This window comes from Empidonax traillii, unplaced genomic scaffold, assembly GCF_003031625.1.
Source record: "Empidonax traillii isolate 1590-97213 ecotype Southwest subspecies unplaced genomic scaffold, ASM303162v1 scaffold517:size446157, whole genome shotgun sequence".
Lineage (NCBI taxonomy): Eukaryota > Metazoa > Chordata > Aves > Passeriformes > Tyrannidae > Empidonax > Empidonax traillii.
In genome coordinates, this window is record NW_020955710.1 from 219641 (window position 1) to 231717 (window position 12077).

At 48.6% G+C, this 12077-nt stretch overlaps 2 protein-coding genes across 2 annotated transcripts in view; one reads left to right on the forward strand and one right to left on the reverse strand.

Moving 5' to 3' along the window:
• The window catches only part of CFAP61 (cilia and flagella associated protein 61), an 86774-nt gene extending 86101 nt beyond the window's left edge, over positions 1-673 (reverse strand). Inside the window, exon 1 of the mRNA XM_027896833.1 lies at positions 656-673. The gene's annotated coding sequence lies outside the window, so the exon portion shown is untranslated. The remainder of the gene's footprint in view (positions 1-655) is intronic.
• Positions 674-759: 86 nt separating this feature from the next.
• CRNKL1 (crooked neck pre-mRNA splicing factor 1) lies at positions 760-11025 on the forward strand. The gene is made up of 14 exons (XM_027896836.1): positions 760-888; positions 1097-1249; positions 1826-1917; positions 2025-2183; positions 2519-2685; positions 3150-3328; positions 3976-4146; positions 4808-4999; positions 5752-5811; positions 7388-7468; positions 9093-9332; positions 9704-9805; positions 10331-10579; positions 10766-11025. Exons 1-14 carry the CDS (start codon positions 841-843, stop codon positions 10931-10933), a joined length of 2061 nt encoding a protein of 686 aa, XP_027752637.1. The 5' UTR covers positions 760-840; the 3' UTR covers positions 10934-11025.
• The last annotated feature ends 1052 nt before the right edge of the window (positions 11026-12077 follow it).

Sequence of the window (12077 nt, forward strand, 5' to 3'; positions counted from 1 at the left end):
GGAAAGCAGCACTTAGACAGTAAAAAGGTAGCGTTTCCACGAGGAAAAGTACTGTTCCCACAGCAAGCCCTGCACTGCCCCGCCCGCTCGGACACCGCTCGAACACCGGGACACCCCTGAGCCCCGTTTCTGCTCTTTCTGCCTCAAAATGCACCGAACGCGCACTTACCTCGGCTGGGCGAGCAGGGATGATGCTGCGAGACTCGGGACCTCCGGCGGCTGCTGCGGGACACCCGGGATCGTCAGGGAGGGATGGGGCGCCCGGCTCCGGGACGGAGCGGTCCCGCCCCCGGGACACGCCCGGCAGCGGGCGGAGCGAGCACCCGGTGGGTACCGCGGGCGGTGGACGGACACCGGCACGGCCCCGCTCCGGGGACTCGGCGGCGAACCGGGATCCCCCTCAGGCGCGAGCGCTCCCCCTCAGGCGCGAGCGCTCCCCCTCAGGCGCGAGCGCTCCCCCTCAGGCGCGAGCGCTCCCCCTCAGGCGCGAGCGCTCCCCCTCAGGCGCGAGCGCTCCCCCTCAGGCGCGAGCGCTCCCCCTCAGGCGCGAGCGCTCCCCCTCAGGCGCGAGCGCTCCCCCTCAGGCGCGAGCGCCGCCCGCCCCGGGCGCGAGCGCCGCCCGCCCCGGGCGCGAGACCCTCCTGCCGGCACTCACCTGCCCCGTGCCCGGAGCGGACACACGCACAAACCGAGCACCGGGAACAGATGGACCCACGGGAGGACCCGGGGACCGCCCACCGCCCCGGGACGCTCTGCCGGTTGCCGCGGCAACGACGCTCGGGCGGCCCTACGTGAGGTCAGGGGTTGCGGGGCGTGGCCGGCGCGCGGCGCGGCGGCAAGATGGCGTCTACGGCGGCCGGGAAGCAGCGCATCCCCAAAGTGGCGAAGGTGGGTGGGCGCGGCACCCCCCCAGCCCCCCGGGCCTGCCGCTCCGCACCGAGCCGCCCGCCAGCGGGCTGGGGCGGGGCTGGGGTCCCTGGTGCCACCGTCGGCAAGCACCGCGCCCGGCGAGGCGCCGGAGGAAACCGGCAACGGGGAACTCGGCGGGTTCGCGTAGGGAAATGTGAACCGAGCGCTCCTTCCGCTTACCTTGCAGGTGAAAAATAAAGCTCCCGCCGAGGTTCAGATCACAGCGGAGCAGCTTCTGAGAGAGGCCAAGGAGAGGGAGCTCGAGCTTCTCCCACCGCCTCCGCAGCAGAAGATCACAGATGTTGAAGAGCTAAATGATTATAAACTCCGGAAAAGGAAGGTATGGTAAAAAACCAAAGCTGATCTCGACCCTCATGTAAAGCACTAAAACTCTACTATTTTTAACTTAAACAAGATGTAGTTTGTATTCCTTGTGGACTTTCCAGACAAGTACCCATTCTTTAGATACCATAACTGCTTCATGCTACTCATGCGCAAATCCTGTAAGTTAAACCTGTGTTATCATGGCATTCGGTAGCAGACATCTCCTCTGTGCCCATGTTTGGAACACTAAAAGGTTACTTACATCCACGGCTTACAGGCATTTCCTGCACCAGCAGCTGGCTGGGCAGCATGAGACACCACCAAGCTTTCTACACTAGTCCTGGTTCAGTTGGCTGCTTGAGTAGCTCAGGTATTGGGTTGCAGGAACTCAAGTTTAGTCCTAATCTGTAGTTTGACATTTCCAGCTTTGCCAAGCAGTTTTTACAGTGCTGTATTCAGTATGATTCGTTACCACTCCGGCATAGGTGTAAGACACTGGACATTCATTCCCATAATAATAACACCCCGTAAGGCATTTATAATACTGGTCTGCAGAAGGATTTGTTACTCACAGGTACAATTCTCTCCCCAGACTTTTGAAGACAACATAAGAAAGAACAGGACTGTCATCAGTAACTGGATCAAGTACGCACAATGGGAGGAGAGCCTGAAGGAGATCCAGAGGTAACCAGGATGCAGCTGCAGGCAGTTCCCATAAGCCTTTTTAGGCACATGTTGCCAAACACCCAAGCCCTGGGGGCACGTACCTGCAGCATGCTTGTGTTTTGCAGAGCCCGGTCCATCTACGAGCGCGCCCTGGACGTGGACTACCGGAACGTCACGCTATGGCTCAAGTACGCCGAGATGGAGATGAAGAACCGCCAGGTCAACCACGCCCGCAACATCTGGGACCGGGCCATCACCACCCTGCCCAGGGTCAACCAGTTCTGGTATGTTGGAGAGCCCGCAGCAGCTCTGCTGCCTCCAGAGGCTGCACGTCATTTGTCTGCTCTGGTTCCTGCTTCTTCAAGTCTTCAGGCTAGTCTGAAAAAAAAAGAGGAAGGCTGAAGTTTTGGAGTGGTTTTGTATTTAAGTGGCAAGAGCACCGGGGGAGAAGGATGTTCATGTGCTTGCCTGCTGCCAGTCACAACCGTGTCTATGGGCATTTCTGGGGTGGAGGGGGATAGATGAAGAAACCTCCGTGGTGCTGCTGCAAAGCACTCCAAAAATCCTTCAGTTGCTGTGTTCACTAGGCAGTTGTAGAGACTCTGTCTTCTTTCCCAAGGTACAAGTACACTTACATGGAAGAGATGCTGGGCAACGTTGCTGGGTCACGTCAGGTGTTTGAACGCTGGATGGAGTGGCAACCGGAGGAGCAAGCTTGGCATTCCTACATCAACTTCGAGCTGAGATACAAGGAGGTGGACAGGGCACGAAGCATTTATGAGAGATATATCCTTTTCTGTGCCTTGGGACACCTGCCCAGGTCCAGGCCTGCGCTTAAGTTATTCCATCTCTGGCAATATCTCTGTGCTCCTTTTCACTGTGGGGTGCTGAGCATGAGCCACCACACCGAGAGCCAGCAGTAGGTATTAAGTGTTTGGGGAAAACCATCAAATCCAGTGAAGTGGCTGTAAGTCCTGCCACAACACCTATATTTACTTTCGCTCACGTACCCAGCTTCTTTTGCAGTCATTTGTTTCAGATTTCTCCTCTAACTTCTCCCTACCCTTGATCTGATTTTTATCCCCCTTCAAGTTCTCAGTAAGGTGCTGATCCTTTCCACGCTCAGAGCTCTCAAGTGTCCTAATTTTCTTGCATAAACCCACCTGGGGAGCGGTTTGGTGCAGTCCCTGGGGAGAGCAGAGCTGGAGAGGGCCCGTTGAGCCAGCCCCGTTTCCTTAGCCCAGCCGCACTTGTCCTCGTGCACCCCGAGGTGAAGAACTGGATCAAGTACGCGCGCTTCGAGGAGAAGCACAGCTACTTCGCCCACGCCAGGAAGGTGTACGAGAGGGCGGTGGAGTTCTTCGGGGAGGAGCACATGGACGAGCACTTGTACGTGGCTTTCGCCAAGTTTGAGGAGAACCAGAAAGAAGTAAGCTCCTCTTGGTAATACATCAGACTGACGCCCAGATCTCTCTTTGAACGTCGAGCCCCCAAGCCATTTAACTGCAGTGCTTGTGGTTTCCATCACCTTATGATACGCTGTTAGTCTGGGTTAAGGAGACAGTTGTTTTGCTTACCTCCAGGTGCTTTTTGGTGACATCAGGGAGGTGTGCTGTAAGCAAGGTGGGTGTTAGAGCTGCCAAGCCTGAGAGCAGCAGCGTCAGACCAAGCATGTATCCTAGATCTGTGAGGTTCTGAGAGGTTGTAGGCCTGCAGGATAAAAAACTCAACTGGCCTGAATGTTTCTCCTCTGACAGCCGCTGTTAAGTTCCCAGTATGGCAAGGAATTGAAAACATCCTGTGAACCCAAAACCACACCTCTTAAATATGGTTTACATATTCTAAACCTGTAAATGAACAAGAGATGGTGGTGGCTGACATTTACAGATTTCCCTCCCACTCAAAGTTTACTCTTTAGGGAGATCTGCGTTAGTCCTGTTCTAAAATAGTCATTTACGTAGAGATGTTCCATGATTCTGTAGTCTATTAAATATTGCCAAAAGCTCATGAAGAAACTGTGGGGTAGGACCGAAACTGCCTTATAAATATTATTCAAATGATATTTAATGTTTTCAGTTTGAAAGAGTAAGGGTGATCTACAAGTACGCCTTGGATAGAATTCCAAAGCAGGATGCCCAGAATCTCTTCAAGAATTACACCATTTTTGAGAAGAAGTTTGGAGACAGGAGGGGAATTGAAGACATCATTGTCAGCAAGAGGAGATTCCAGTATGAAGAGGAGGTGAAGGTATGTATTACAGGTAGCCTCCAGGCTCATTGTGCATCCAGCTGCTGCTTAAGGTACAGCAGTGTCTTGGGATATGAAGGCTGATGAGTTTTACATTATCCTTGATAGTCAAAGAAAATAACAAGAGAACACCAGGACAGTGTTCATTTTGGAGGCAGAATTCTATCTGTGCAGAAGAGAATGATATTTGCATTCACTGCTTGTTTGTTTCTGCTTTCTAATCCAGACAAAGTTTCTGATTGAACTCAGAGCTTGGTGCCCTTTGCAGTGACCTTAGGGCATAATGCAGCTGAGCTTGTAACTTACTGCTCCAGTTAGGGGGTAACCGTTACAGGACACCTCTCCTGTGTCCAAGTACCTTTTTGTGAGGAAACAGCTGTGCCACTCCTGTCTGCTGTTCACTGAACCCTGCACATTTCACCATGCCCTCATCCCTTCTCACACTTCATTTAGAAAATGCTTGTAGGCAAAATAAAAACCAAGCTCACTTTAACCCAGAAGCTCCTGTGCAAGCATCCCCAAGACTGACAGTGGTTCATTAATCCTCTAGTGACCTATTGGAAAGGAGAAATTCTGACTAAAACTTAGGGGAAGGAATAGGGTCTGTTATTTGTAGTGACTGAAGCTTCCTGCCTGTTTCCCTCTCCCCCCTTCCTGGAAGGCAAACCCCCATAATTACGACGCGTGGTTCGACTACCTGAGGCTGGTTGAAAGCGACGCCGACGCCGCGACCGTGCGGGAGGTGTACGAGAGAGCCATCGCCAACGTGCCCCCCATCCAGGAGAAGAGGCACTGGAAGAGGTACATCTACCTCTGGATCAACTATGCCCTGTATGAAGAGCTGGAGGCAAAGGCAAGTAGTAAGAACTCAGGTTTTTTTTTTTTTCTTTCCTTCACCTTTCTTTCCTTATATTAAATAGCTACTGGTATTTTAACAGGAAAACTGAGAACTAAACTTGCTGTGTCTTAATACTTTTGTGCAACAAGCTACATGATTTACTACTTAAGTATATGGGATCTTCCCCCTTTCAGTTTTCTCCCCTGTGCACAAGGGGTACAAAAAAACATCCAAACAAACAAACAGAATTGTTTCACCCCAATTCATCCAGGAAGGTGCTGATGATAAATGCAGAAGTGGGTATTTCTAGCCCCATCTGAACTGCACTGTTACCTGTCTACATTTAGCAAAACATTTGGAAACACCCACATTGCTGCTATAGCAGCCCTCCGAGGCTGTGAAAGTATTTCTTATCTTACCAATCATGCAACATTAGAACTACTCTAAGGGGAGAAAACTATTTGGTGTCTATTAAAATAAAACAGAGTAATTGTTTTCCCTCTTAGAATGGGGACACTCCTGCGTTTATTGTCTGCTTCTTAGCAGTGGATCTTGCTTTCAAAAGGCAAGTTTTGCTGATTCTTAGAAGTTAGTACCTTTGAATTGTGCATACCAAGTAGATAAGTACATTTATAATCTTAAGCATTCACAATTCCAACTAGTTTGACTTAAAAAATACTTATTGCAGTTTTACAGTCATTACAGGATGCAAAATACAGTGTAATCTTAGCAGTAAGCAAAGTATTTAATGGTACCTGTCCTTACAGGATGCAGAGAGAACCAGACAGGTGTACCAGGCCTGCATTGAGCTCCTTCCCCACAAAAAGGTACGGCTCCTCCAGCACTTTGGGTTGAGTTTTGGGTGACAGCTTCCCAGGTAATATCCTTTAGTTCTCTTCCCCCCTCCCTGCCCCAGATTCAGGTGCATAAACAGCTCCAAATATCTGCTAACACATTCATGAGGGTTGCACTCAGAACTCGAAGTACCCCTTCCAGTTTCTCAGACTGTCCATCTTTTAAAGTGGACAGGGTTTTTCCTCAAGCTAAGGTCTAAGGTAACTGTAACTTGCATCACCCTGGGAAACAGCAGGACAATCACAGTATCAGATTCTCCCATATTGAAATTATTAAGTAGGCTCTGTGATAAGTGAAGGCACCGGTTTTTATTCCAAGCAAATTAAAATAAAAAGGAGGTACTAATAAAAGAACTATTTCTGTATATTTACTAACTTCTAGGCGTACCGTGGAGTCTGTAAGGTGAAGGGTCCTGTCTGGACCTAACACCAGGGAATCTTTTGTGGCCGGGAACAGGGAACAAATTATAAATAAAAATGTATTTCTCTGTGCCATGTGGATACAAAGAGAGACCCTCCATGCCTTGCAGTGTGGGGATGATGCAAGACCCCCCTGTACAAGCCCAGGGGAGATAGGAGACAACCAGCCAGGGGGTAACACCCACCTCCAAAGCAGGGGAATTACCTTTTAAGGCAACTAACAGACAATGAATGAATATTCAACAACTGATATCGAAAGAGTACAAAAAGCCCGGTTTTCAAACAAGGTGTGTGTCTCTGGCGGGGCACTTGCCCCCCAGACCACCCAGCGCTGTTTGCTTTATTATCACTTGCTTAATAAATTTATCAATTTTTAATTGGAATTAAGTTGTCTAAATTCTTAAACTAACTTATAACAGGCTCTAATAAACTGAAATTGTATATAGTCAAAATATAGGGAAAACCAATTAGTTAGTCTTTACTTACACGGTTTCTTTCTCAGGCTCCTCCAAGCTGAGTTGGTTGTAGCTCCTACAGGATATACTCAGTGCTCTGCTTTGCCGGGGCTACCACCTTTTATAGCAGCTGCACCTGATGGCCTGCACGGTCCCACCCGAGGCAGCTGCATTTGATAAAACATCTTTCAGGTGTGTCCTCCCCATTACAGTTGGCCTTCAAGGCTGATTTTTGAGGGATTTTGTGGGGTTTTCTTTGCTAGTGAGCTTTAACTAAATTTCCGTGGGGCCAAACCCTTACAACTATCTATCTGCATTGCCTTGGAACATCAGAAAATCTTAGTTCATGTTCTTTGTTTTCCAGTTTGTCATTAATTCTGTCATGAGTGTCAGGTGTGTAGATTAGGATTAATCTGTCATAGTTACAAGCTGTTCATTGATTCGTTGATAGCTGATATGTTACTAGTTGGTGATTGGTTAATGAACTCTTTTCTCTGTTTAAAAAGACTTCCTCCTCACTATTTTTGCTTTTAGTAGTGGAGGAGCGTGTTGCCCTCTCCTTGTGAGGTTGTTTTGGGTAAGGGACTCTCAATATTTTAGCATAAAAGCACCAAGCTCAAATGAGATTAAATATAGTGCTAATAATATATCATATTCTTCTTTTTTTTTTCCAGTTTACATTTGCCAAAATGTGGCTGCTGTATGCACAGTTTGAAATACGTCAGAAAAACCTCCCCCTTGCCAGAAGGGCTTTGGTAAGCTTTTGTTAGTGCCATAATTGACTTTGCTAACTAACAGTAACTCAGGGATAGCATTAGAAGATCTTGAATTGTCCTTTATAAATTGCTCGTTTAATCCACTTAAACAAAGCATCCGAGAAGTCTGCAGGGACCGGCATTTGCTGTCACGTGTGATTTAAAAAGAAGAGTAGCTTGCTATGATGAATTAGCCGCGGGCAGGAATGACAAAGCACTCCTGTGAATGCAGAGCACCCCCATCAGCTTAGTGCCATTACAAGTTCTTAACTGCTGCTGATTCGTTACAGTGATACATTTTAAAAAGCTTTTTAGATAAGAGGAGGTGTGACTCTAAGAAATTAGGACCTGTGGAACAGAGTGCGTGAGTCTCAGGCTGCTGAGAGAAGCAATCACAGGGATTTTGGGCAGGCTCAGCAGCTGCTGAGCGGGTTCACTGCGTGAGAGTCAGCAAGTGAGGGGACAACGGGGTGTGTTTTGGCACCAAGACCTTTTGAAATAAACTTCCTTTCCTCTCAGTTCAGATATTCTTAGTAAACTCAGGGATTTGGGGAGAAAGCTAACATTGGTAAGGGTTGAGGTGGTTTGACCTTGAAGAGTAAATTAATGGGGTTTCAACCAAAACAGTGACAGAGGGTATGTGGAGAAGAACTGTGCATATTTTGAAACAGCAGTGGCAATTTGCAGAGCTAGAGGGCCATAACAGTGACTGAAGTGATACTCCCAAGTGGTGGATTCCTCCATTTTTAATAAGTTTCAAGATAATAAACATGTAGGAACATTGTGCAGCAGAGTTGTAGTTGGGGAGTTTCATCTCCATTTACTTCACTCGCACTGGCCTGAGGGAACAGAGGCCACTGCTTAATAAATAATGCTTGTCTGTGGAAGTGGCTCCAAGGTGAAGTTCACTACAACTTGTCTCAGATGTGCCTGTTCTTAACTCTTGTTTTAAAAGAGTCCCAAACTGAGAACTGCTTTCTCACAACTTGCCTTAGGACAGACAGTTTTCTTCAGAGTCTGAGGCATATCAGAAGGAAAATTTTTAAACTTTTTAAAGATGTTTTTCTCCACCTGTCCATTGCTATCAGTCAGCAGACAGGGAGGGGGAACCACTCTCTGTGTGAGGGGGAGCAGTGTGGGGCCGGGAGACAGTTTGGTTTGATACCATTTGTTTTGTAAGACACTTGGGAACTGTTTACCTGACAGACTGGTACAGGCTGGCACTGTGCTTACTTCAGCTGTTGGTGCAGGATGAAGTGCTCAGCTGAGCCAGGGTAAGTTCCAACTCACACTCCATGGGAGATCCATGCTCTATAAAAGTGTAACAAGTGAGGAAATTTTCTACTTCCTGAGTTCTTGGTGTTTGTAGATACGCGTTCGTTCTGCAAAGACTGGTTGGATTTCCCCTTGGCCCTGAACAGTCTGAAGAAACAGGCTCTGCAAAAAATGAACTGTAGTTCTAATACTGGAGGGTAAAGAAACATTTCGAAAATTCAGTGGGTTTTATTTGCCTGCAATATCATTAAGGTGTTTTTTTATTATTTTTGTTTGTTTATTTATTTTTTGTTTATTTATTTTATTTGTTTGGGGTTTTTTGTTTTATTTGTTTTTTTTTTCTTAACAGGGGACGTCCATAGGTAAATGCCCAAAAAACAAACTGTTCAAAGGTTACATCGAATTGGAGCTACAACTGCGAGAATTTGACCGTTGCCGCAAGCTGTATGAAAAATTCCTGGAGTTTGCCCCGGAAAACTGCACATCCTGGATTAAGTTTGCTGAGCTGGAGACCATCCTCGGGGATATCGACCGAGCCCGGGCCATCTACGAGCTGGCCATTGGGCAGCCCCGGCTGGACATGCCCGAGGTGAGCGGGGAGGGCTGAGCACCGGGCCCGGCTTTGAAGTGTTTGTTACAGAGTGTGGCTGATGAACGTGTAAATGACCCACTAGCTCAGGCACTCATGCACAATGACCCGTCACTGCTCGGCCTGGCACTCCTTAATTCAGCATCTGTTTCGTGGCAGGGCCATAAACCCCCTGACAAAAAGCGAGGGGGAAAGCTGAACGGATTGTGTGCACAGGGTTTGGTGCTGCTCAGCCATAAACCCAGCCTGTGCTGTCAGTTAATGCTCTGATCTCAAACTTTTCTCGGGGAAATTTCACCTTTATCCGTGCTCCTCCTCCCATTATCTCAGTGTACTCTGGAGGAACCTGAGGAAGGACTTCTCTGTTGCAGGTTCTTTGGAAATCCTACATTGACTTTGAGATTGAGCAAGAGGAGTATGAGAAGACCAGGAACCTCTACCGCCGGTTGCTTCAGCGGACACAGCACGTCAAGGTGTGTGTGGGCACCCAGGGCACAGAGCTGGTCCTGAATGTGGCCCACGGGGCAGAGGAAGCCTGGGCTCAAATCAGCCCAAGTACAGTGCTGTGCCTGTGCTGGGAAAGAAGTGTCTAAATTCCATACAGCAACAGGTGTATCTCAGATGGAAGCAGCTTTTCCAAGCAGCCCTCTTCCTGCTGAGCCAAATCGGGATTTTAGCTGCAAAATCTTTGGAAGGAAAAAATAGCTGTGATTTTTCCAGTGTCGCTCAGTGCTGTCATTGACTAAATTCACACAGATTTCCCCTGACCTGAAGCAGCCCCAAGAAATGTACCCACGTGGCTGGTGTGGGTGTTCTGCCTTGCTGAAACCAGGAGAATCTCACGCGTGTGAGACAAACAGGGATTTTCTGGGTTATGGGAAAGTGCTTTAGACTTGCATTGGTGTTTGGGTTTGGGGTGCGGGTTTTTTTTTGCCCTGCCCCTGCTGTGGGGCTGCAGGGCAGGGGTTCCAGGCGGGTGTGCTGTGCTGTGCCCGCAGGTGTGGATCAGCTTCGCGCAGTTCGAGCTGTCGACTGGCAGGGAGGAGAGGCTGCAGCGCTGCCGCCAGATCTACGAGGAGGCCAACAAGGCCATGCGGAGCTGCGAGGAGAAGGAGGAGAGGGTCATGCTGCTGGAGTCCTGGAGGAGCTTCGAGGAAGAGTTTGGCTCTGACACCACGAAAGAGAGGATAGACAAACTTATGCCTGAGAAAATAAAGAAGAGGAGAAAACTGCAGGCTGAGGATGGGGTAAGGAAGAATGATGCCAGCTGTGAGTCCTGGGTGCCTCTGTGCTTTGTGGAGTCGGCTGCTGGGGATGGGCTAACAAACGTGGGCTTTAATTTTCTCTTACTTCTATTTCTTATTAGAATTGCCTCCTAACAGCCAATGTTAACATGCAAATTAAACTCTCTTTGTGTTTTTTTTTTTTCCTAGTCCGATGCTGGCTGGGAGGAATACTATGACTATATTTTCCCAGAAGATACTGCCAATCAGCCTAACCTCAAACTCCTGGCTATGGCAAAGCTCTGGAAGAAGCAGCAGCAGGAGAGCGAAGCTGCAGCCATGGATCCTGACAAGGACATCGATGAAAGCCAGACTTAACACCTTGCCTGTCCCCACCCCTTTCCTGGGGCATTGTACAGTATTTTCATTGGTGATAAATAAATGTATTTAGGGAGTTTTACTATTACTGACTTGAGATGGGTTTTGTGTGGAAAACAAACACTGTGTTGGAGTCGATTCCCTCTAACACGCTTGTCGGTTTTCCAGCAGCTAAAGGAGAGGTCCTGGCACCAGTGCAGGGGTCAGCAGCCGTCACCAGTGACCTGAGAACTGGGTGGCAGTTCTCACTTCTAGCACGAGGTCCTCTGTCCCCAGTCTGTGGGGGCAGGTGCCTGTCTGGGGTGCCAGGACCAGCCACATCTTGCAAGGCTCTGCTCCATCTGGTGAGTCCTCCCTGCCCAGGTTTGGCCCAGGTTTATTCATCCTGAGAACGGGGCTGGCCATTAAGAAGTGCACTGCTGGCGGGGGCAGTTGTGGCTGTTGGTGTCCTCACACCTCAGTGTCCTCACTGTAGGCACATGGCTCTCACTGCCCCTCCTCTGTCCCTCCTGTCCCCCATGAGCCCTCTGTAATAACATGTGCCTCTCATCTCTGAGTGTTTCTGCTGCCTCGTGTTCTCCATTATATTGTAAATCTCATTTCTATTTTCCCTCTTTCTCCAAGACCTCCCTCTGCCTGGGCCCCATTGCTTTTCACACTTCCTTTCAACATTTCCCTCTGTCCCATTCCTTGTCTTTGCTTTTTCATTTCATGTAGTTGAATTTTTCATGGAGTTTTCAGAGGTGGTAAGGTGGTTTTCTTGTGTATGTTTTGGTAGGAGTTTTTTTGGTGGGTTTGGAGGGAGCTGTTTGTTTTTTTAATTTATTCTAGGAGCATTGCATTTTCCCAGGAATTCCTTACTTTGTTGAAGGTGGAACATTCCCTTTTTATGCCAGCTTTGCTGTATGCTCTGTCAGTTGCTGGTATCATCTCTCTTAGTAAGACCAGTGGTGAGATTGTCAGCAGGGCTTCAGGTAAGCGTGTTGTCTGTGTTTGTACACGGAGCTCTAGCAGTTCTCCAGAAAGCAGCAGGGGCACAAGGCAGTGTCTCACAGGGGAAGAGCATTGTTGTTCCCAGTTAAAAACCCAAACACTTGGATTTTCAAGCCAGATTGATTATTCTGGGGTGGTTGTTTCCAGGGTA

Excerpts from the sequence above, each read along its gene's own strand:
- CRNKL1 (XM_027896836.1), top strand. The coding sequence starts at position 841 with ATGGCGTCTACGGCGGCCGGGAAGCAGCGCATCCCCAAAGTGGCGAAG. Across the intron at positions 2,686-3,149 it reads ACGAAGCATTTATGAGAGAT|TTGTCCTCGTGCACCCCGAG; the intron begins ATATCCTTTTCT and ends GCCCAGCCGCAC. Across the intron at positions 7,469-9,092 it reads CCCTTGCCAGAAGGGCTTTG|GGGACGTCCATAGGTAAATG; the intron begins GTAAGCTTTTGT and ends TTTTCTTAACAG.